This window comes from Panthera onca, chromosome C2 (genome assembly GCF_046562875.1).
Source record: "Panthera onca isolate mPanOnc1 chromosome C2, mPanOnc1 haplotype 2, whole genome shotgun sequence".
In the NCBI taxonomy this organism is placed as follows: Eukaryota; Metazoa; Chordata; class Mammalia; order Carnivora; family Felidae; genus Panthera; species Panthera onca.
The window spans coordinates 129,237,186-129,262,558 of NC_138347.1; the positions used below are offsets into that span (position 1 = coordinate 129,237,186).

Here is a 25,373-nt window from a genome sequence, read left to right on the forward strand (position 1 = left end):
TAATTATAAACAAACTTTTTTTTTTTTTTTTTTTTACATCTGTGAATTTGTGTCAAGACATTAGAAAATCATGTAAGACATGGGATAATTGTATATATAACTATACTTCAGGATTTCTAGCATCCCTCAACTTTACTGAATGCCAGTAGCACCCTCCATCATATAAACACATTATTGTAACAACCAAAATCACTCCTACAAATCTACACAATAGCTTGTAAAGTAACAATTTTGCTGAAAGCACTGATCTAGACCAGAGGGTGGATCACAGCATGCCTATTAGTTTACCTATTATCTGTGGCTGCTTTCATACAAGGCAAGAGTTGAGTAGTTGGAAAAAGAGATTTTCGCTGCAAAGCCTAAAATAATTATCATCTGGCCTTTTAAGAAAAACTTTTTGGGGCACCTGGGTGGCTCAGTCTGTTGTGTCTGACTCTTGATCTCAGCTCTGGTCTTGATCTCAGGGTTGTGAGTTGAAGCCCCGTGTTGGGCTCCATGCTGGGTGTTAAGCCTACTTTAAAAAAAAAAAAAAAAAAAAAGAAAGTTTTCTAATCCCTGGTCTAAACCATTTATAACCATTGAGAATCTGTCCTTGAAGGATCTCTGAGGACTAAAACCCATAGTTTCTCTATTGTCACAGTGAGTAATGAAGCAAGATGAATCAGGCAAAAACATTCTTCTATTTTTAAAATTATTTTTATGATTTATTTACATTTGTATTATTTTCCCTAACATCAGAAATAGGAACAACCATTAGAAAGACTAACAACTCGCAGTGCCTGGGTGGCTCAGTCAGTTAATTGTCCAACTCTTGATCTCAGCTCAGGTCTTTATCTCACTGACAGCACACAGCCTGCTTGGGATTCTCTCTCCCTCTCTTTTCTCTCTGCCTCTCACTGGGCATAAAGCCTACTTAAAAAAAGAAAGACTAACAACTAAATTAGGCAAGGTGTTCTTTACTATTATTTTTAAGGAAACACAATAGAGTAAGAAATAGAGATGTTTATAATATAATTTAGAAGGAAATATGCCTTAATTAATTTGACTATTTAAAAACCCTAAAGATATATTTTTTTTAAATGTTTGCTTACTTTGGGAGAGGGCACGTACATGAGAGAGAGTGTGGCGCAAGCAGGGGAGGGAGAGACCGAGAATCCCAAGCAGGCTGCATGTTCATGGAGCTGTCACAACTGTGGGATCATGACCTGGGCCAAAATCAAGAGTCAGATGCTTAACCAGGGATATTTCTTAGTTAGGAAATGGAAAGTATGTTAAGTGTCCATAAAGAGAAAACTCTATTTAACTTTGGTGATTTTATGCAGAAATATAATTTTACTTTCTCTTTGGCTTTTACTTGATCTTTTGAAGGATGGCACGTATTTTACAATTTTTAGATTACTTTCCTAGATCAGGAAACTGTTACATGGGAAGAGTCAGGAGATTGTAGCATTATGTATTAGTTAATATGGGTTTTGAAGTCAAAACTACCACTTACTGAATATCCTAAAACATGTTACTTAATTGTGTCCTTTAGTTTTCTTATCTGTACGGTTTTAATATAATAATATATAATAATACCAGCGTGTTAGGATTGTTGCGAGGAATGGCTGAGATAATGTTGTTTCAAGTACATAGTTTATTACAGGGCATAGAGCAAATGTACAGTGACCAGTGACCTCCAACAACCAGAGGACAGATTGGATGTTTTGCCTATTTTATTGATTTGAAAATACCTTTATTGTTACTATAAAGTGATACTCATTGTAAAAAGAAAATTTAAACAATTCAGAAAAGTATAAAGAAGGAAGTAATACTTTTAAAGACTATCTTTCCTGGTATCTCTCTGTATTTACATACCTGGTGTGTGTAAAATTTGACCCCCCCCCCCCCCAAAAAACGCCTGTCATTTAATGTCCATGTTTACTCCAGATCTTAGAAGTTTTTTGAAGGTAAATATATTCATAGAGAGTAATGATCGTCTTAAATTTAGATATTTCTTTTAGTTATTTGTTAAAATTTGGTTGTTTCAGATGGAGTTTTGATGAAACAGTGACTCATTTCATTTATCAAGGCCGACCAAATGACACTAACCGAGAATATAAATCTGTAAAAGAAAAAGGAGTACACATTGTTTCAGAGCACTGGCTTTTAGAAGTAAGCAATACTTTTTTTTCCTTTTCTATTAAATGAGAATGTATATAAACATTTCCAGACATAAGCTAGTTTCCACGTATGTAAACAAGTTTGATAACCTTAGTTAACAGTGCACATTTCATTTCTTTGGCATTAAAAACTTAAGATCTTTGGTCCCTAAATACTTTAACAAGTCTTTTTTTTTTTTTTTTTTTTAGCATTTATTTATTTTTGAGAGAGAGAGAGCATGAGCGGGGGAGGGGCAGAAAGAGGGGGAGACACAGAATCTGAAGCAGGCTCCAGACTCTGAGCCGTCAGCACAGAGCCCGATGTGGGAGGACTCGAACCCGTGAACTGAGGTGAAGTCAGATGCTTAACCAACTGAGCCTCAAGGCGACCCCATACTTAACAAGTCTTTAATGGATACTCTTTCTGACTTCTCTGATTCTTGTCGCTAATAAAAATGATGTGAAATAAAATGTTCTAAAAATTTAAGGCGAATTAATTTGGCACACCAGTGCAGTTTAGAACTGTGTTTTCTAGAATTTTTCTCTGTTTCTGGGTATTCCCAGGAATAGGATTGATACTTTGGCAAAAGCACAGGAATGAAATATGTTTTGTTCTTTAGTGTATATGACATTAAACGGTGAGAATAATTTTTCGTTTGTATGGTGGAATGTTTCAGTGTCACCTACTTTTCAAAACTTTAATTCTGTAAACTTTTGCCATCTTAGAACATAATGGATTGGTTGTCCTTATTCTGCTTAACATTATTTATTCATTAAGATGTTTTTCAGCCCTGTTTTAAAGCCTGCCATTGTATTGCAGTGTGCCCAAGAGTATAAGCATCTTCCTGAATCTCTTTATCCACATACTTATAATCCCAAAATGAGCTTGGATATCAGTACAGTGCAAGATGGCAGACTCTGTAATAGTCGACTACTCGCAGCTGATTCAGCAACAAAGGATGATGAGGTAGATGATATGGATGATGCATTTACCCCCTCCTTAAGCTGAATGCATAATCTTATAGTGCTGTGAAACCAAATTTAATGACTTGTTTTGAGAAATTATAATTCTTCTCCTTGAATAGCCAGATCATTTGCCTGTAGAAGAAAATGACATAGACAATATGACCACCAGTAATAAAGAATTAGTAACATCAAATGGAGATGGAAGGAATGACTCTAAAGGAGGTAAAATATTTTAAGTTACAAAAAACATTTTTTAACAAATCTCTATCTTTCATACAGAATGCTTCCTTTGTTTTCTGTGTTGCTAAATACAAGCAAAGCATATGTTTGAGGATTGATTTGAGGTTATATGCCAATCATTAAGTAATAATTTGCAAAGCTTTAAGTGATTTATACGTGTCCAAACTTGTGAAATCTGTGGAACAAGTTATTTTAGAGTTAGTGTGATACAGCCCTATTCTGTCAAAGGTAGGTGGAATTGGTGGTTTTGTAAAAATTTATTCTTCAGTTCAGTTTTCAGTAACTTCCAAAAAGCTTTATTGTATATGTGGTATATTTTAATATATTCACATGGTTTAAAGGTATGGAAGGAGGCATGAAGTTTCTCCCTGCCTTCCAGTGTTTTTGGTTTCTTATGTATCCTAGAGCTGTGTTATGCATATACAATCATAAATACATATGTTGTCTCCTGCACTTTTTTCTTAATATTAATTTTTGGGAGAGCATAAGTGGAGGAGGGGCAGAGAGAGGGGGACAGAGGATCCAAAGCGGGCTCTGTGCTGATAAGCTGACAGCAGCAATCCCGATGTGGGGCTCCAACTCACAAACCGCAAGATCATGACCTGAGCCAAAGTCGGACACTCAACTGACTATAAGCCACTCAGGTGCCCCACTCCTTCTGCACTTTTAAAAAAGTGTATAAATGGTGGACATACTATATATGCTATTTTATACATTCATCTTTATCTTTTTGCTTAATAGTTCAACTTTTGGAGTGTTTCATATTAGTACATAAGGAGCTTCTTTGGTCTCTCTCTGTATCTTTTTCTTTTTTTGTAACTGTAGAGTATTGATTGTGTTGACCAAGAAGAGGCTACAAAGCAACCAAAAGCAATTATTTGGGATTTTCAGGATTGCAGTCCAGGAGATAGAGTCCATTGAAACTCATCATTGCAAGCAGGGAGTACAGGCTTATAAAGGCAGAAACAGCAAGGTTATATAACTTGCTTTGGAAGAAATATGATTGGGGCTGTCAGAGTTTGAATTGACTATCTAATACAAGATTGTTATTTAGCTAACAGATAATAACCTTTATTTCAGTCCAAAATAGAAGGATATGTTCTAAGAGGTGGTGGAGTTTGTGGTTGACAAGCTGCAATTGACAGAAGTTAAAAGCTCATAGTGTTCCTGAGAATTGAAACAGGAGACTTTGCATAGCCTTACTTCCTTTGTCCTTTGACTCTATTTTGAGTGACTTTCTTAGCAATGCTTCCATTTTGAATCTTCTTTCACATTTATATGAATGACCATTTAGTCAGTCCCTTTTATGGGCATGCAGGCTATTTCTAATTTCTTGCTATTACAAAGAGTACAGCAGCAAATAACTATCTGTAGATGTCCTCTTTTTAATGGATTAATATTTTCTATTTTCCTTACTGATCTTACCCTACTGGAGCTTTCCTTATGACTTACCTATTTAGTTATTTAGTTAGTCCCACTCAGTTCATTCCAAAAATGTTTATTTAGGATCTATTTCTGTGTTTACAAGGAAACCAAAGATATATATTGTGGTCTGTTTTTAAGGACCAAGGGGTAGAAATCACATACATTAATTATGGATGCACCTCAGAGCATAGTACATAACACAAGAGGGTCAGAAGCAGACAGGGAGCTCTACAAAAGGGAGAATCACTGCAGGTCTTAGCAGGATGTCTTGGAAGGGCTTTTTTGATTTTTTCATATACGGTCCTTCTGGTAAGGACGGCCTAAGGTTCTGCAGTATTCATAGTCTTGTTCATTACTGTTGCCTGTAGTAAGCAATAAATGTCAAGTTAATAAATCTGTGTTCAAATATAGACAATATAGTTAATGTGAATGAGATGTGATAAAAAAGAGAAACTTACCTTAATTGGTGTATTTGCATGTGTTTCAAGTTCTGACACAGACATTGGAGATGAGAGAGAACTTTCAGAAGCAACTGCAGGAGATCATGTCTGCGACGTCAATAGTGAAACCCCAAGGGCAGAGGGCTTCCCTTTCAAGAAGTGGTTGTAACAGCACTTCTTCAACCCCTGATAGCAGTCGCTCTGCCCGCAGTGGGCGAAGTAGAGTCCTGGAGGCACTGAGGTATGTACCTGTCACTGGTGGCAGACAGGAGCAACTGGGTGACTCAACAGAAAGGTAGCTCCTTATTTGGGTTCCTACTTGCTCAGTTCCATAAGTTAAGCCTCATTCTGCATTTTTTTTTTTTTTTCCAGCAAAGCAGAAGTTTAGAATAACAAGAACAGAACAGGAAAAAGGGTTATAGTACTGGGCCTTACTTAGCCCAATCTATATACATATATTATATGCAGATACTATACTGGTTATAGACTTTTCTCTCTTCCATTACTTCCTAGCTTTTCCTCCTTCCCTCTCTTGTTCCAAGCAGTTGTAGAATTCTTACTTTGGGGTAAGAGGTAGACAAAGGTTTGTTCCACACCAAGCAACTGCTTCACATTGAGGCATGATTAATATTTTTTATTACCAGGGCTCCTGGTGGCTCAGTCAGTTAAGCATCCAACTTTGGCTCAGGTCCTGATCTCACGGCTCATGAGTTCAAGCCCTGCATCAGGCTCTGTGCTGACAGCTCAGAGCCTGGAGCCTTCTTTGGATTCTGTGTCTCCCTCTCTCTGCCCCTCCCCTGCTTGCACTCTGTGGCTCGCTCTCTCTGTCTCTCTTTCTCTGTCTCTCTGTCTCTCTCTCTCTCAAAAAGCCTCATTTGAAATGGATTCAGTGGATAATTCTGTTCTGTCATGTTAGTATTAAATAATAATCGTTCTAAACATTGTAATATATAGAGAGAAATTTAAATTCTTTTAGAACCACATGCATTTTGTATTCTCTTTACAAATTTACCTTCTAGAAAAGGTGATTACAGATCTCAGTGTGATATGACAAGTTCAGTTGCATAACTTCATCTTTTTCCTGATAGAAGGATCTCTAATTGTAGGATGACTGTTAGGGGACTTCTGTCTTGAATTGATTGATTGAACTATGCATCTGTCTTAAGCTACCTGTATATTTCATGAGGCCATTTCTATATCTGCATACTGAGTAAACGTGACTTTTTGTCTAATATACTTCAGATGATGTTTTGTCATTACAGAGAGCCTAAATCTTGTGCCAAGTCAGAGTAAATAAGTATACTCAGAATAAGGCTATCTGCCTTGTATTTGAGGCAAATGAACTCTCTGGGCTAAATTATTTTTGTTAAGATTCCATTTACATACATTGAAAGATTTGATATTTAGAAGGAAAACAGTTGGAATTATATTTACCGTCTAGTGGAATTATTATAATTATGACATAAAACATGCTTCACTCTAGTTCAGTATATGACTGATCTAAGACTCTGGGAGGTTCGGTTACCAAGAGCCAAAAGCACCTTCTTTTAAGGCAGCTTTTATAGGGTCTTTCCTGTGTAATTATAGTTCTTATTATTTCAAGTGATAAAAATACAACTGCTGGTAAGCAAAGTAACTGGTTTTCTAAACATTACCGTGTTTCCCTAAGCCTGTATAATTAAGAAAAATTCCATTTTCAAATGTAGTGATCATTTTAGAATTTTGAAAACAATTTCTTGACAGTAAACTTTCCCTTTTAAAGTTTTAAATATATGGACATTCAGTCGAAATAGATATTTTCTTTTCTAACTAAAACAGTAAGTTTTAGAAAGAAATATTTTTAAAAGAAAAAATTTCCCAAAGTTCATTTATTCCATATTTTCAGGTGCTTACTGTGTGCTAGATGGTGGGCATACAAAGGTGAGCCTCAAATTTGCAGTCTTACGGAATTTATGAGTGTAGATTTTGTCGTGCCTATCTGTTTATGAAAATTGTCACTTTTACTCCTTAGGCAGTCTCGTCAAACAGTACCTGATGTCAACACGGAGCCCTCCCAGAATGAACAGATCATTTGGGATGACCCAACAGCCAGGGAGGAGAGAGCACGGCTTGCCAGCAATCTGCAGTGGCCTAGTTGTCCCACACAGTATTCTGAGCTTCAGGTTGACATTAAAAAATTGGAGGATTCTCCTTTCCAGGAGCCTTTACATGACGCAGAAACTGCTGAACAGGGTAATGAGAGGAAATCTATTCATTTGTTTGCGTGAAGTACACATTGACTTCTTAAAAATAGATAAGCACATTGTGGTTCTCTGAATGACACATGCAAACAAAAAACTTACTAGATATTTTTTATTTTAGTAAGAGACAAAAAATAATTATAAATTGAGATAATTTATCAGTAAATTGAATAACATATTTTGGTTCTTAAATTTGGAAATTGAAGATTGGGCAGTGTTTTCCAGACATAGTTTTTCAGTATTGTTCTTTCTCTCCTTCTCATCCTTTGTACATTTGTGTCATTAAAGTTTGGACTTTGCCCAGTTACTTTATTTTCATTTAAATCTTCTAAATTGAGCCAGCAGGTACCTACATCTGTTCTTTGAATTTGTATGTGTTTCTTTCTGAATTCTCCTATTTTTTCCCTTGGGCTCCACCTTGAAGACAAAATGATTCCTATCTTTCATTTTTGGTCATTTTTTCTCCCCCTTTTTCTCATATCGCATGATTCTATCTCTACACTAAATAGATTTTCTCCAATTGTAGCTTTTGCTGTCATTTTACAAATTTGGGTTCCATTTTACTGATGAAAGCTTGGTATTTAAAGAAAGGGTTGGGAGAATCCCATAGATAACCTATTTGCCTTTTTAAAAAGCTAATTAATTGCACTTATTTATAAGCTCTAGAGGTAGGCTACTTTTACATGTATATTCCAGAGTTTGTGTTTAATTTCATCTTGGTTAAGACAGATGAGACTATTTGGCTGAATTTGTTCTTAGTCATATTTGGGTAACATCACACTGCAGCATTTTATTGCCCTCAGCTGTCTGTGATTCCGGAAACATGTGTGTAACTGAAGCCCCAAAACACCCAATCTCTGAGGAACTGGAAACACCAATTAAAGACAGCCACCTGATCCCTACACCTCAAGCCCCCAGTATTGCCTTCCCCCTGGCCAACCCACCGGTGGCTCCACACCCTAGAGAAAAGGTTAGTTTATCCTAAGTATGATGATATGCCCTTTTGATATTGCTATTGTGTTGCATTAAAAATTTATTGATAACAGTATCAGGAGTTCACAGATGTTGAAAACTGCATTTCTTTGCAGTGTATTATTATTTCTGTATTTGATAAACCGGAAGACTAAGTAAAATGTCACTGAAAAAGAATCATATAGCTGATGATAACCTTTTTAGTGTTAATTTTTTTCTAAAATAAAACTCTTCCATTTCAGACTATAACAATAGAGGAAACTCATGAAGACTTAAAAAAACAGTACATATTTCAGTTGTCATCTCTGAATCCTCAAGAACGTATTGATTATTGTCATCTGATTGAAAAACTAGGTACAAGTATTTTACTTAAGTCAAAAATGCAACCTTATTTGGAAACTAGTGTAGTTGATATCATTTGTAAGGTGTAGAAATTGAGATTAAAAACATTGGAGCGGGGGTGCCTGGATGGCTCAGTCAGTAGAGCATACAAGTCTTGATCTCGGGGTTGTGAGTTCAAGCCCCATATTGGGTGTGGATCCTACTTGCAAAATAAAATTTAAAAAGATGGGTAACTTGTCTAAGGCTGTATGTATTGAGTCAGCATTAGAACTTTGATTTTATAAAGGTCTAAATAAATCTGAAGTCACTGGGTTATAGCATGTAAATATTTAAAGTTTATTTAGATCGAAACCAACCATCAAAATGATTTAAGAGTGTGCTGCTTTGAGCTTTTTGTTCATTGGTGAAATCATCGCAATTGTAGGTTTAAAATAACACTGCATTTAATTGAGGTTGAAGGTAGAGTAATACCCAGAGAGGAACAACCTCTTCTGTAACATTCTACTATATATGTCAGGCTGTCCACCTGATGTCATTCTGGAAGCAGCATACTAGGAAGGTAACCTGGTGCTCTTTAGCAGTACTGTCCAACCTAAAGAGAACATAAGCCACATAAGTAATTTTAAACTTTCCAGTAGCCACATTTTAAAAAGTAAAAAACAAGTGAAATTAATTTTAAACATATATTTTATTTAACCTAGTGAACTCAAAATCTTATATTCAATACATAATCAATATAAAATACCAATGATATCTGCCTTACTAAGTTCTTGAAATCTGAGGTATATTTTACACTTCTAGCACCTCTCAATTTGGACCGGCTGTGCTTCAAGTGTTTGATAACCACATGTGGCTGGTGCCTACTGTGTTGGACAAAGCAGCTGTACAGGGTTAGGGAAAGTATAGGAAGAGAACTTAATCTGACAGCTTGGTATTGAGAAAACATTAAGATATAATGGTTGTTTTAGGGGCACCTGGGTGGCTCAGTTGGTTAGGCATCCAACCTTAGCTCAGGTCATGATACCGTGGTTAGGGAGTTTGAGCCCTGTGTCGGGCTCTGCTGACAGCTCAGAGCCTGGAGCCTGCTTCAGATTCTGTGTCTCCCTCTCTCTCCACCCCTCCCCCACTCCTGCTCTTTCTCTCTTCTCTCAAAAATAAACAAACATTAAAAAAAAATTTTAAAAAGAAGAAATGGTTGTTTTAGTAATGGCCCTGAGTTATCAAGAAAATATTAAATGTTATTTAGTGCTATCCTTTTGAGAATGTGGAAAACCATGATTTTTTTAAGGTTTCTGTCAAATACTGGGGCACTTGGGTGGCCCAGTCAGTTGAGTGTCTGACTTTGGCTCAGGTCAGGATCTCACCATTTGTGAATTTAAGCTCCACATCAGGCCTGCTGCTGTCAGCTAAGAGCCCGCTTCGGATCGTCTGTCCCCATCTCTCTGCCCCTCCCCCCCACTTTGAAAAATAAACATTAAAATTTTTTTTTAAAATTTCTGTCAAATACAGTCATACAGTTGCAAAGCTGTATTTCTTAGAAACTGGACTCATGTGGAACAGTTTCTCAGTTACCTGCTAAATCAGATAGAGTTGTAAGTCACAATTGTTAAGCTTTACATAGAGGTCCCAAAATGAAAGAAGCTGTTTCAGGTGTCCATCTCCTGTATTTTGTTCCATCTCTGTAAACTGTGGACAAGAGTAGTATCAACTAGCAGAGCATTTTCTAGAAAAGGGCAGAGAAAAGAGGCAGATGAGGACAGACTGTGCTGGAATTGAGTCTGAATAGAAAGTTTTTGATACTAGAATGCAGAGAGACCATATTATAAATGAAGCATGGCCAGCTGATACACATGAGTCAGTATATTGTGTTGTCTGGGTTACAGCATGAATTTGTTATATAGGATTAGATCCTGTTACAATATGGAATTTTCACCTTACTGTTCTTTTGTCACTCTGATAGTGGGTGAGTTACTGTGTGTCTGTGTCATCATGGGTAGATTGCAGATAACAATAGTCACCTACCTTCATAGAGTTGTGGGAATTAAAGGAGTTAATAATCTGGAGCACTCTGAATAGTCCCTGGCATATAATAAGTGCTCAAACAGTATTGCTGCCATTATTAGACTCCTCTGTAAAGCATGAGTAGAATTTGAATGTTTTGTTGAATTCTCACGAAGTCCTTAAAACAACTCTGCCTAACCAGTAATCTCACTTCTGAAGTATAAATCAAAAGCCATGCTTTACATATGCTTACGCCACCTTGTTTCCTCTAAGTCAGGCTTCATACATTTGTATGAGAAGAGGGTCAGCCCCCACCTGCTGCTTCATCTCTGTTTACCTATTGTGTGTGTTTTCCTCCCAAGCTTCTGTGTGGTTGGGCTACTGACCTTATTTCCACTCACAGAAAATTTTCTTCTGCTTTTAGTCTGTAGACGCCCCTTTTTGACTTCTGTCTCCCTGGTTATGCATATTCAGTGCTTGAAAACTGCAAAAGTGGTTGAGACTTGAGATACCAGCAGTAGTATATGGCCTCTGTTTATATTCTGTTTCTTTTTATATCTTAATTGTAACCAAGTGTGGAACAAACTGGAAAGTTTGAACAAGAAAATGTATTGAGATAGCAAAGAACTTTTGTTAATTGTATTATATCTGATAATGGCATTGTGGCTGTATAAGAAAATTACCATGTACTTTAAATTTTTTTTAATGTTTATTTTTGAGAGCAAGCGAGCACGTGAGTGGGTGTAGGGGAGGGGCAGAGGGGGAGACACAGAATCCGAAGCAGACTCCAGGCTCTGAGCTGTCTGTACAGAGTCCAATGTGGGGCTCGAACCCACGAACCGTGAGATGATGACCTGAGCCAGGGTCTGACGCTTACTGAGCCACCCAGGCACCCCTGAAAATTGCCATGTACTTTAGAAATGCATACTGACTGGACAGGGATAGGGTAACACAATGTCTGGAATTTACTTTAAAATAGTTAAGCCGGAAAGGAGGTAGACTGAAGTGGCATAGCAGGATTTTGATAATTTTAGAAGCCAGGTGGCCAGTGTGTGAGTGTTCATTTTACTGTTTTGCTTTCATATTTTAAAGTTTCATAAAAAATATTATTTTATAAAAATGTATGTGAAATGAAATAATTTTCAGTCAAGGTTTTTTTTTATTTGGTGCATTTTGTAAATTCTGTGCAGAGTTGACATGTTTTTTTCCTAGGAAAAGTTAAGAATTCCAATAAAGTATCCATTTTTCTCTACTTTAGGTGGACTAGTAATAGAGAAGCAGTGCTTTGATCCCAGTTGTACACACATTGTTGTGGGACATCCACTTCGAAACGAGAAGTATTTAGCTTCATTGGCAGCTGGGAAGTGGGTGCTTCATCGCTCCTACCTGGAAGCATCCCGGACTGCTGGGCACTTCGTGCCGGTGTGTATTCAAATTAACGTGAAGAATCATGTTTCTTTAAAAGTAAATTTCTTAACAGTTGATTCCAGTACTTCCACTGGCCATTCATATAATTGAAATAACTAAATGTGACAAATTAGATTATGCCAATTTTATAAGGCCCACAGTAACAAAACAAAAAAATGTATAGAGATCACAAACCCAGATTCTTAGTGATATCAATTTTAATTCGGAAGTGGGCCTTTTTTTTTTCTTATTGGAACAACATTAGAAAATTTCAAGATTATCTCGTTATAAGCTTTTATCTTTACTGCCAGTCCATTAAATACTAAATTGTGTGAGATATTTTGGTTCCTAACTAACCATCACAGTAATACCTACCATGTAGTTTTTTGAGGTTTTCAATCAACATCCCTTAGGGATCTGATTTCTGTCGACAGGTAATCAAGCTGTTAATACAGGTGTCCACTGAGAACATGTCCTTCTGTGAGGTTCATCTTACAGTAGATGAAACCAAATAATGTATGTTTATCAGTTACTAAGGTATAGTTATCTGTGTCTCTTAGAAACGTATGCAGTATTTTTCTGATTTCTAATTAAAATCCCGGTATATGAATCGAAATTCATGTACATTTCCTTCTCTCTGTTCAAAAACTGATGCTTATTTTGTGCTCTATATTTATAACAATTGAGTGTATAGCTTTTAACTGTTACTAGATCATGGACTCCTTAAGGACATACTGTAGGACAACTCCAAAGTGTCTTGTACTGATTGTCTAGGAAGAAGACTACGAATGGGGAAGTAGTTCCATACTTGACGTTTTGACTGGAATCACTGTACAGCAACGAAGACTAGCACTTGCAGCAATGAGATGGAGAAAAAAAATCCAGCAAAGACAAGAATCGGGCATTGTTGAGGTATTAACATATATATAGTTATGTAGGTTATTTGAATGGCATTCAGTATTATGACTTTACAGATTTTAAATTTAAGAGAATATGCTTAACAAAATAGTGATTCTAGTTATGAGTCTCCTGGTTGGCCTAGTCAGTAGAGCATGCGACTCTTACTAGTTTTGGGATCGTGAGTTCAAGCCCCATGTTGGGCACAGAGCCTACTTTAAGAGAAAAAAAAAAAAAAGAAAAAGGAATTCTAGTTGTCTTTTATGCCTTGGTTGATATACTTAGTTTGGGCATTAAATTGAGCTTAATATTAACTTCTAATTCTTCTAATTATGATTGACAGGAAGATAGAATGTGGATGGCTCTTTTAAAAATATATATGTAAAATGTGACACACATTGTATTTCTTCCAAAGAAATCTTCACCGTCTACTTTTAGGAGCTCTTCACATGGGGTCCACAGACTCTCCCAAAGGAATTGTAGATTGAATTCAGGAAGCCTGTATACACACTCTGGATGGGGCGGAAGAATACATCTTTATTTCTATTAACATCTAATTGAAAGCATTTCCTTTCATTATAGAAGTCTGGGTAACAAATCCCAACGCTATTAACAGTACCAGTGACTTTACCCCAACAAAAATCAAGATATTTTTGCTTTGCATTATATTGCAAGTATCTTAAAATACTGTTTGTGTTCATCACTTTTTTTTAAGTTAATGTTTATTTTTGACAGGGAGAGAGAGAGACAGCATGTAAGTGGGGGAGGGGCAGAGGGAGACACAGAATCCAAAGCAGACTCCAGGCTCTGAGCTGTCAGCACAGAGCCCGACATGGGGCTCGAACCCACGAACTGTGAGATTGTGACCTGAGCCAAAGTTGGATGCTTACCTGACTGAACTACCCAGGTGCCCCATCATTTTTTTTAATTGAAATGTAGTTGATGCACAGTGTTACATTAGTTTCAGGTATGCAACATAGTGATTTGACAACTATACATTATGCTATGCTCACAAAGTATAGCTACCATCTGTCTTTACTGCTCTAAAATTTTAGTAGTTATTCAGCCATCACTAGGTCTTTTGTGCAGAAGCACATCTATTATGTTATAAATTTGTAAATATTTGGATAATTTTTTAAAAGATGGGAGGTTTTTTTGTATTCCTTTATATATTAAAAATATTTTAGGGGCGCCTGTGTGTCTCAGTCAGTGAATCATCCGACTCTTGATTTCTGTTCAGGTCATGATCTCAGTTTGTGAGATAGAGTCCTATGTCAGGTTCTGCACTTACAGCACAGAACCTGCTTGGGATATATTCCCTCCCTCTCTCTCAAAACATTTTTTAAAAATCTTTAAAAAAACAAAACAAAACAATATTTTTTTTTTAATTTTTTTTTTTTAATTTTTTTTTTAACGTTTATTTATTTTTGAGACAGAGACAGAGCATGAACGGGGGAGGGGCAGAGAGAGAGGGAGACACAGAATCAGAAGCAGGCTCCAGACTCTGAGCCATCAGCCCAGAGCCCGACACGGGGCTCGAACTCACGGACCGCGAGATCGTGACCTGAGCTGAAGTCGGACGCTTAACCGACTGAGCCCTATTTTAAACCATTGTTCATGTGGCATGGAAATTACATTTCAATAAAGCTGTTACTTTAAAATCATTATTTAAAGAACAGGTCCATAGGTTTCACCCAACTGTCAAAGAGGTCCTGGCTTACAAAAAGGTTAGGAACCCAAGTTAGATAATCTTTTGTGTTGTATTCTGAGTTCTCTCCTTTATCCAAGCCCTTGTTAGCCTTAATTTCCCTTCTTTAGGGTAATTCCATTGGCTTCTGTTGATTGTTATTCCCTAGCTAAATATTTTGTATTTCCAATTTGCAAACATTTTCAAGAGAAATATAATGGAAGCTTCTTTAAAGAAGCTGTGCATGAAATTCTACCCTGGATTAATTATAAGAAAAAAGACTAAACAAAGGTCAATTTGCTTTGTTTTCATGTTAGCTAATCAGTAAAGCATTTTCCTTCATCTTCAAGTATTTATTGATGGCCTACTGTGTGCCTAACACCCTGGCTGTGTGTTTCAAGGTATTCTGACCAAAGACAGTTACCACTTGTGGCAGAAGTAAAGGTTATTTGTTGACATAAAACTAAATTTACAGATAAAATAATGTATTTGTATTTTATTTCCCAAATAATTTCAACACTGATATTTTTTCATTTGTAGGGGGCATTTAGTGGGTGGAAGGTCATCTTACATCTTGACCAGTCCCGAGAAGCAGGATTCAAACGCCTTCTTCAGTCAGGAGGAGCGAAGGTTTGTATTGAGTCAACTTACTAAATTTTTTACACAAGTTATTTTCTAACCATGATTGCTGTGATCAGGTGATTTTCTGTACTTTATGAGATGGTAATCCTCAAGCACAAATTATACAGTTGAACTACTTTGGGACAATGATAGATTGTAATGCTTATTTCTTCTTCAGGTGCTACCTGGTCATTCTGTACCTTTATTTAAAGAGGCCACACATCTCTTCTCTGACTTCAGTAAACTGAAACAAGGTGACTCAGGAGTTAACATAGCAGAGGCTGCTGCCCAGAATGTGTACTGCCTGAAAACAGAGTACATTGCTGATTATCTGACGCAGGTTTGTACGAGTTTGTCCTTGCCCTCCTCATCCCCAGAGACAGGCTTATATGCATAGGGAGGGGACCGCACAACAAAACCCTTGTTAGCTTATTTATTAATAGAATATTCATCTCCTGTTATTCTCCTCTATGCAGTTCCTTTCGGTTTCATTCTGTTTTTTATAATAACACCTATGTAAACATTGAGCTTGGAGTTAAATGAGGCAGGTATAAAAATCTAGGTACCTCTAAAAGCTTTAAAACTGCTCTTTACATAAAGGTAAGCCAAAACTCAGCTTGCTGTGTAGGTTTTGCTGTTTGTGTTTAGGAGTTGGCTCGGGATTTATAGAAAGAATGGCTAAAACACGTTTATGTTTTTTTACGTTTTTTTTCTTACATTTTTTTTTTTAAAAGCCTTTATCATAAAGCAGTGAGGTGTACCGAAGAGGAATTAGTAAGGCAATACTAACTCCTAGAAACACCTAAATAACTTTTTAAAAATCTCGAGCTTTTTCTTTCCCTGCCTCTCTTGGGGCTGTGTTGGGAGTTGGGTACTAGATGTCTGGAGGAATGCAGTGGGGGAGTAGTAGGGTGCTCTGTATTTCTGTGTCTCAGCTCACCACTGCCTACCTAGCTCTCAGAAGTAGCTCAAAACAGAACACTTGCGTGGAGCAAAGCAGCAGAATAGGGAGGGGGGAGTGGCGACTTCATGTTGAAGCTCATGGTCGAGATAAGCCAGGTACAAGTACAACTCAGGCTCACCACAGTGTTCTGACCTCAGGTTAAAAGCTAGGTGCATTGTGGGGAATGAACGAATGAATGAATTAAAAAAAATAAAGGTGGGTGCAGTAGCCACAGGGATCTTGGTGATGATAGCTTTTAGCTGGTCTTTAGCCACGTCGCTCCAATCTGGACGGTCACCCTCTACTTCTGTGCATTGCTGTCCTCCCAGGACCTCCATTCACTATCCTTTCTCTTTGTCAGATCTCCTGTTTCTGAATCCCATGTCATCCCGATCTCTCCTTTTGTTGAGGGTCATCTTATAGTAATTACTTGAGAAAGCACATGAGAGATAAACAGAGATTTTCTATGTGTGAAAGTTCTTTCTTCTGTACTCACACTTGACTGATAGATGAGTTCCAACCCAGCCTTTGACGCCCACCCAAACTGTTTTCTCCTTGGACTTTTGATTGCTTGTCTCCTTGCTCTTAGTATTGCTGTTGGGTAGTTAAAGCCTTCCTGATTCATAATCTATGTAACGAATCTAGTAGGAAGCTCTTTTTATCCCTAGTTTTCTAAAATTTCAAAATGATAGGTTATCATGTGGGTCTGTTTATTTAATGCCATACATGATAAGCCTCTTCTGGTCTGGTAACTTGTATCTTTCAGTTCTGGGAAATGTTGAATTATTTCAGTGATGATTTTTATTTTCCCTCTCCATTTTCTGTTCATTCCTTCTAGTACTTCTGCTACTTACATATTGGATTTTCTTATTTCTCAAGTATTTTTAATCTTCACTTTTTGAGAGGTTCCCTCAGTTCATTCTTCTCCTTTTGTTAGCTCTTCACTTGGGTATCATGTTTTTAATAAGCAAGACCTTTTTTTAGTTTTTTTGAATTTACATTTTAGTATTTTAATAACATCTTTTTTTGCTTCATAGATGTGATACCTTCTACTAGATGTCAGGATTTACTGGTTTATTTTTCAAACTTCTCTTATTTCTGCATACTCTCCACATCCACTAAGCTGTATTCACCTCTTTGGGTCTTTATCTTCCACGTTAGAGGAATTTATCAGACATTTGGTAATTCTTGGCTTTCTGTTCATGGTTAAGAGTAGAGGATTAAAAGCTGATTGGAAGTACCGAGTGCACAAGTCTTGGCAGCTTTGATCTGAATGCAGTAGTCTGGGTGGTCTAGTTATTGGGGACTCTCTTCTAGGTTCATACTTTCATGTACTTCTTGAATTGTTTCAGTTGATTCAAAAAGGAGTCTTCCTGTGGATGGAGATAGAGTGTATTATGCTAAGTGAAATAAGTCAGTCAAATAGCCTGTGATTTCACTCATATGTGGAATTTAAGATACAAACCAGATAAACATAAGGGAAGGGAAGCAAAAATAAGATAAAAACAGGTAGATAAACCATAAAAGATTCTTAAATACAGAAAACAAACAGGGTTGATGGAGGGAAGTGGGTAGGGGGATGGGCTAGATGGGTGATGCATACTAAGGAGGGCACTTGTTATGATGAGCATTGGGTATTATATGTAAATTATACACATGAAACCAGTTTACCGTACGTGTTAAGTAGAATTTAAATAAACAATTGACATGAAGAAAAACAACGAGGAGTCTTGCAATCTGCCTCAAGGAGGAGTCTGGCCACCTTTTGTTTTACCTGAGATGCAATTGACATAACATTAATTTCAGATGTCCAACATAACAATTGTGTGTGTTAATGAATATATATATACAAAATGATCACCATAAGTCTAGTTAATATCCATCACCACACATTGACAAGTTTTCTTTCTTGTGAGAACTCCCAAGATTGAGTCTCTTAGCAACTTTCAAATATACCATACAATATTAACTGTGGTCACCATATTGTACATTACATCCTCAGGACTTACTTTTTTTATAACTGGAAGTTTGTACGTCTTGGTCATCCTTACCCATTTCCCTAAGCCCTCCAGCCCTGCATCTGGCAGCCTCTGTTTGGTTCTGTGTGTCTATCACATTTGGGGGGATTTGTGGGTTTTATTTTGGTTTTTGTTTTAGATTCCACTTACAAGTGAGATCATCTGGTATTTTGTCTTTTATCCGACTTATTTCACTTAGCATTAAGGCCATCAAAGTCCATCCATTTTGCTGCAGTTGGCAGGGTTCCTTGGCTGAAATATTTTTTATGGCTGATTAATCCATTGTTGTGTGTATATTACGTTTTTATTCATCTGTCGGCAGGTACTCAGGTTGTTTTCATATCTTGGCTATTGAAAATAATGCTGTAGGGGCGCCTGGGTGGCTCAGTCAGTTGAGCGTACGACTTCACCTCAAGTCATGATCTCACGGTTCATGAGTTTGAGACGCACGTCAGGCTCTGTGCTGACAGCTCAGAGCCTGGAGCCTGCTTCCAATTCTGTGTCTCCTTTCCTCTCCCCCTCACACTCTGTCTCTTTATCTCAAAAATAAATAAACGTTAAAAAATTGTTTTAAAGAAAATAATACTGTAATGAACATAGGGGTGCAGAAATCTTTTCAAATTCTTTTCATTTTGGATAAATACATACAAGTCAAATTGCTGAGTCATAGGTAGTTCTATTTTTCATTTTTTTAAATTGAAATATACAGTGTTGTATTAGCTTCAGGTGTACAATATAATGATTCAACAATTCTGTACATTGTTCAGTGCTTATCAAGAGAAGTATACTCTAAGGTAGTTCAAGTTTTAATTTTTTGAGGAAAAAAATAATGGCTGCACCAATTTATACCCCACTAAGAGTACAAAGAGTTCTCTCTTCTCCATATCCTCACCAACACTTTTTAATTCTAATGTGTTTGGTAATATTTTGTTATGGTTTTGATTTGCATTTCTTTGATGATAAATGACGTTGAACACCTTTTCATGTACCTGTTGACTGTCTATATGTCTTTGGGAAAATGTTCAGATCTTCACATTTTTAATCAGATTGTTTTGGATATTAACCCCTATCAGATACATGATTTGCAAATAATTTTCTCCCTTTGTTAAGTTGCCTTTCTTTTTGTTGATGGTTTCCTTTGCTGTGCAGAAGCTTTTTAGTCTGATGTCATCCCACTTGTTAATTTTTGCTTGTGTTGCCTTTGTTTTTGGTGTGAAGTCCAAAAAATTTTTACCAAGAGAAATGTCAAAGGAACTCACTCATTACAGGGGCTCCTGAGTAGCTCAGTCAGTGAAGCGTCCAGCTTCCTCTCAGGTCATGGTCTCATAGTTCGTGGGTTTGAGCTCCACGTTTGGCTCTGTGCTGACAGCTCAGAGCCTGAAGCCTGCTTTGGATTCTGTGTCTCCCTGTCTCTGCCCCTCTCCTGCTCATGACCTCTCTTTCTCTCTCTCAAAAATAAAAATTAAAAAAAAATTTTTTTTAAGGAGCTCCTTACAGATTTCTTTTAGTTTTATGGTTTTATGTCTTGGGTCTTTCATCCACATCTTTAATCCATCTTGAGTTTATTTTTGAGTATGATGTAAGATCACGGTCCCATTTCATTCTTTTACATGTGGCTGTCTAGTTTTTCCAACACCATTTATTGAAGAAACTATCCTCTTCCCATTAGATATTCTTGGCTCTTTTGTAATTGACCACAAATCCCTGGGTTTAATTCTGAATTTTCTATTCTGTTCTATTGATCTCTTTGGATGCCAGTACCATACTGTTTTGATTGCCATAGCATTGTAATATAGTTTAAAATCAGGGAGCATGATGCCTCCAGCTTTGTTCTTTCTCAAGATTGTTTTGGCTATTTGGAGTCTTTGTGAGCCATACAAATTTTAGGTTTGTCCTATCTCTGGTAAAAATATGCCATTGGAATTTTGATAGGGATTGCATTGAATATGTAGATTTCTTTGGGTAGTGTGGACATTTTAACAATGTTAATTCTTCCAGTTCTTGAGCACAGATATCTATTTACTTGTCATCTTTTAAACAGGGTATCTTTGGGTCTTGCTTGTTAATTCTTTAGTGTAGTTATCGATATGACTGGGTTTATGGTTTTTTGCAATTTGTTTTCATTTTCTCTCCTTTGTTCTTGTGTTCTTCCTTTCTTGCGTTTTTTTTTTTTTGCTTGGTGGCAGGGTGTGTTTTGCTCAACAGATTACAATATACTTCCTTAACCTTTCATAGTCTAGGTAGAATCATGTGCCACTTCACACAGAAGGCAGAAAACTTGGAATCATACGGGTTCCTTTGCTTCCCCTGTCCTTTAAATTCAGGGACAGTAAACTGTAGCTCACAGGCCAGATCCTATCCCCTGCCTTTTTTATAAAGTTCTACTGGAACACAGCTGCATTCACTCATTTGCATATTCTCTGTTCTTCTTTTGCACTCCTACAGCCGGCTTGAGTAGTTGCAACAGAGACCATCTGTCCTACACAGCCTAAAATATTTAATGTCTAGTTCTTTAATGTAAAGCAGGGGCCAGCAAACTTTCTGGTATCAGTTTTCCTTCAGCCTGAAAAATTTTGGTTTGTAGTGTAAGTCTGATGGGACCAATTCTAGTGGTTTTTTTTTTTTTTCTGTTTTTGAAAGTGTCTATTTTACCTTTATTCTTGAAGGATCTTTTTGTAGGATATAGGATTTGGGGTTGATATTTTTTTTCTTCTTCTGCTACTTTAAAGATTCCACTTTCTTGTGGCCTCCATGGTTTCTGATAAGAAGTCAGTGGTAATTTGAATTCTTCTGTATGCAATGCAGTATGTCATTTTTTTTTTCCTGACTGTTCACAATTTTCATCTTTGGTTTTCACCATTTATGATATTTCCAGATGGTGTTTCTTTATATTAATCGTGCTTGGTTTCTGTGGAGCTGTGTTAGTCTGGAACTTTCACCAGATTTGAGAAATTTTGGCCCTTATTTCTGCTCCATTAGGAATTTAGTCACTCATACCTTTTGATATAGTTCCACAGGTCCCTAAAGCTGTGTTTAGTTTACTTGCAGTCATTTTTCTGTGTTTTTCTGATTGACTAATACCTCTTTATCTGCCTACAACTTTACTGATTTTTTTGTTATTTTCATTCTGCTCTTAAGCCTATTCCAGGAGATTTTTTTTTTCAATACTAAATTTTGTTTTATTTAAATAGGCTTCACACCCAGCACAGAGCCCAAGGCAGGGCTTGAACTCACAACCCTGAGATCAAGAGATGGAACACATAACCAACTGGGCCACTCAGGCACCGTGATGTTAAGTTTTTTTGTATCTGGAATCTCTATGGCTTCTAGTTCTGCTTTTTCATTTCACTCAAGTGTAATAGCTGCTTTGGTATCACTGTTTACTATCTCCAACATCTGGGTCATGACAAGATGTTCAATTTATTTTGAGTTAATTGTAGATTTAAAAATGCAGTTAAAAGAAATAATGCAGTGTCCCCCAGTAGATAAGGTCTTGCAAAAATGTAGTAAAATTTTACGGCTAGGGCATTAACATGATGCAGTTTATGTGTATTCCAGTACCCCCACTTCTCCTTATGTGTCTGCCACCACAGTCAAGATACAGAACACTCTGTCACTAGAGCCATCCTTCATTTTGCCTTTTCTTACTCACACCCACCTCCTTCCCTTCATTCTCTTCTCTGAGCTGTCTTACTTCTGGCAACCACTAATCCATTGTCGGTTTCTGTAATTGTGTCATTTAAAATCTTAAATGGAATCAGTATAGTATGTAATCTTTGGCTTTTTTTTTAATCAGGTTGTTACTTGTATCAATTTTATCTTTCTTGCTGAATAGTTCAGATGTACTACAGCTTTAACCATTAACCTATTGAAGGACATCTGGGTTATTTCTAGTTTGGGGCTGTTATGAATAAAGCTGCTCTGGGGCACCTGGGTGGCTCAGACACTTGAGCAACCAACTCTTGATTTCAGCTCAGGTCATGATCTCCCAGTCATGGGATTGAGCCCTGCTTTGGGCTCTGCACTGAGTGTGGAGCTTGCTTGGGATTCTCTCTCTCCACCCCCTCTCTACCCCTCCCCAACTCCCATGTGTTCTCTCAAACATTAAAAAAAAAAAACAAAAACAAAAACAAAAAACTGCCATGAACATTTGTGAGAAAAGATTTCATTACACTGGGATAAATGATTGAGAGTGTGTTTTCAGAGTGGTCATATTTTAAATTCCTACCAGTGTTGTTTTTCTATATCCTTATCAGCATCTGTCTCTTTTATTTTAGTCATTCAGTTGATGTGTAGGTAATCTCTCGCTGTGGCTTTAATGTGTATTTCTATAATGGCTCATCAGAGTGACTGTGATATGCTTTTGTCCTCTTCATAAAGGTCCTATGAGGTGTGAGGTTCATGTAGGTATGAAATTTAGGTAAAAAATGGTCTTAGAATGTCCAGTTGCTCCACCATCAAAACCATCCTCCATTTAGTTGCTTTGAACCTTTGCCAGAATTCACTTGGGCATGTTGTGGGGGCTATTTCTGGGTTTTCCTTCCTACTCATCTAGGTGTCTTTACCTCTGCAATAGCATCCTATTATACATGTAGTAAGCCCTGATGTGAAGCAGTCCTCTTTACTCTTCTTTTTCAAGACAGTCTCAGCTGTTCTAGGGCCTGCACCTTTCTGTGTAAGTTTTCAAATAAGCTTATTTACATGCCTACGAAAACATTTTGCTACCATTTTGATAGGAATCACATTAAGACTATGAGTAAATTGACATCTTTACTATATTAAGCCTTTTGGTCCATGAACACAGCATGTCTACTTAGGTCGTCTTTGATTTCTTTCATCAACATTTTGTAAATTTCAGTATATGTTTTAGGTTTTATATCTATTTCTTTTTTGGGCTTTTGGATTCTAATTGTTTTTTCTTGAGAATGGGTCATATTCTTCAGATGTGGAGTCATTTTGGATATATCTGGACATTATAAGTTGTAGAAACTCTAGATTCTGTTGTGTTCCTCAGGAGAATGCCATTCTGTTTGCTTAGCAGGCACCTTCTGCAATACGTGGGGGCTTAAATCTTTAGCCTTACGTTGAGCCACCTCTGTACATCCATGGGGAGAAGTGAAAGATTTGGGCAGAGTTCACAACAGATTTTGGGACTTGCTCTGCTCCTTCCTGAGATTTCCCACCTCATTTTCCAGTGGCTGTGGTTTCAGGCTGTTAATGCTGCATGTTTTCTGTTGAGGTTTAGCCAGACCACATGACACAGACTGGGGCTTCTCCTCAGACCAAAAACAAACAAATGACAAAAAGAGAAATTCACCCCTGACCCAAGTGTCAACCCCTTCTAGTATTTGCCTGATCTCGTTTCCTCTCCTGTGTCTTATGTTAGGTGCTTTTAATATATTTGGGTCACAAGTTGTCATCCAGGGGAAGAGTCCAATCAAAAGATTCATTTTCATGTTATCCAGTGTGCCATCTTGCTAGAAAACCAAGTTTTATCACACTTGTAATAGGGAGGAAAGGTCCTTTTCAGTCAGGATATGGTTATAAGAGAATTGCAAAGGTTTTTGAGGCAGGTAGAGCAGAGTATATGAATTTTGACTTTGCCACCTGCTAGTTCTATAATATTATTTAACCTTTATCTTATCTGTAAAATAAGTAAAAAAGATTTTCAAAAACTGATACTAAGTATAAGGTGTCACTTCTTAACCCTACTTTACAAATCAAACCGTTATCAAGATCCAAGCTATGAATTTTTCTGATAAAAGGTGAGATTTTGTCACACACAGTCTGTTCCCTAAATGTGACAAGGGCTAGGTAGCACCTTAAAAGACAAAATTATTTTGGGTAAAGAATTACCTAATAACACTTCGAAATCTTTTTTCCCCGCTTTTATAGGAATCCCCTCCTCAAGTAGAAAACTACTGTCTATCAGAAACTATTTCATTTCTTCAGAATAAGGAACCTGGGCCTGGATCATCACAGAAGAGGAAAGCTCCTACAGAGAAAAAGAAACTCAAACGACCTAGAGTAAACTAATCATGTTTACTCTTTAGTGACCAAACCTGATCTTTTTAAATTACAAAACCTGAATGCTACGGTCATGGATTTGCATAGTGATTTAAAGACAAGTGTCTGAAGAATTCAGGTTCAGCGTATAATAATGACCTTGCTTGAAATTAGTTTTTAACACCTGAAATTTTAATCACTGCACCATTAACTGTCTTACTTGAAATAACAACAAAATACAAATCCTCCTCTAGCTTGTCATTAAACCACATTGAAGTGTGTAAGGGACTTATTTATTTTCTTGTAAATAGCTGAGGCTGTAGTTTAGTGGAAGTTTTAGCAAGGTGATGGATTTTACCTTAAAATGCCTGCATTAATTCATAACAAGGAAGTTATCAATTGGGATTTATTCACGTTTCCCCTGATTCTCCTCACTACTTTCCTGCTTTTTAACAGGAGCCTGAGCACAAGGTTTAATGAGGAACCAAGGCTTTAAACTAAAATGTGTGAGTGTATATATATATATGTACATGCATGTTTGTACAAATCTCCATGATATTTGCCAAGTTTGGGTGCTAAAACTTGGAAAATAATAAAAAAAGAAAACCAAAGAAAACCTATCTGGGCAACTAGTTTGAGTTTAAGTAATCTCTACACCCAACATGGGACTCAGACTCATGACCCTGAGATCACATCACACGCTCTACCTACCTACTGTGCTGGCCAGGTGCCCCCCATTCAATTAAGTTTTTAAATGCAAAGCATTTCTCTTGTTGAAACAATAAATGATGTGTAAAATTTAGCTTAAGCAAATTGCTCTATTTCTCATTTATTTAGAATACTGTATTAACTGGGTTTAAAAAAAACCCTTTTGTTGGAACTATAAAATTACATTAGCCTTTATTAATCTAATCTGAACCCCAAGTACTACATGTGTTACCACAGTCCTCTACAGGTAAAGCTGCCTCATTTTGTTGAAGGGACAAACCAGAATTAGAACCATGGTTTTTATGTAAATGGTCCCATT

General features: G+C 37.0%; 1 protein-coding gene across 4 annotated transcripts in view; it reads left to right on the forward strand.

The window, feature by feature from the left end:
• The window catches only part of TOPBP1 (DNA topoisomerase II binding protein 1), a 61,498-nt gene extending 36,350 nt beyond the window's left edge, over nt 1-25,148 (forward strand). For all 4 annotated transcript variants that reach the window (XM_060638702.3, XM_060638703.3, XM_060638704.3 and 1 more), the window contains 12 exons: nt 2,031-2,154; nt 2,962-3,108; nt 3,227-3,329; nt 5,261-5,453; nt 7,224-7,444; nt 8,256-8,422; nt 8,667-8,778; nt 12,026-12,189; nt 12,949-13,086; nt 15,299-15,388; nt 15,558-15,719; nt 24,236-25,148. In XM_060638702.3, coding sequence (XP_060494685.2) covers nt 2,031-2,154; nt 2,962-3,108; nt 3,227-3,329; nt 5,261-5,453; nt 7,224-7,444; nt 8,256-8,422; nt 8,667-8,778; nt 12,026-12,189; nt 12,949-13,086; nt 15,299-15,388; nt 15,558-15,719; nt 24,236-24,376 — 1,762 coding nt within the window. In that variant the 3' untranslated portion in view covers nt 24,377-25,148. The remainder of the gene's footprint in view (nt 1-2,030; nt 2,155-2,961; nt 3,109-3,226; nt 3,330-5,260; nt 5,454-7,223; nt 7,445-8,255; nt 8,423-8,666; nt 8,779-12,025; nt 12,190-12,948; nt 13,087-15,298; nt 15,389-15,557; nt 15,720-24,235) is intronic.
• Nucleotides 25,149-25,373: the final 225 nt, after the last annotated feature.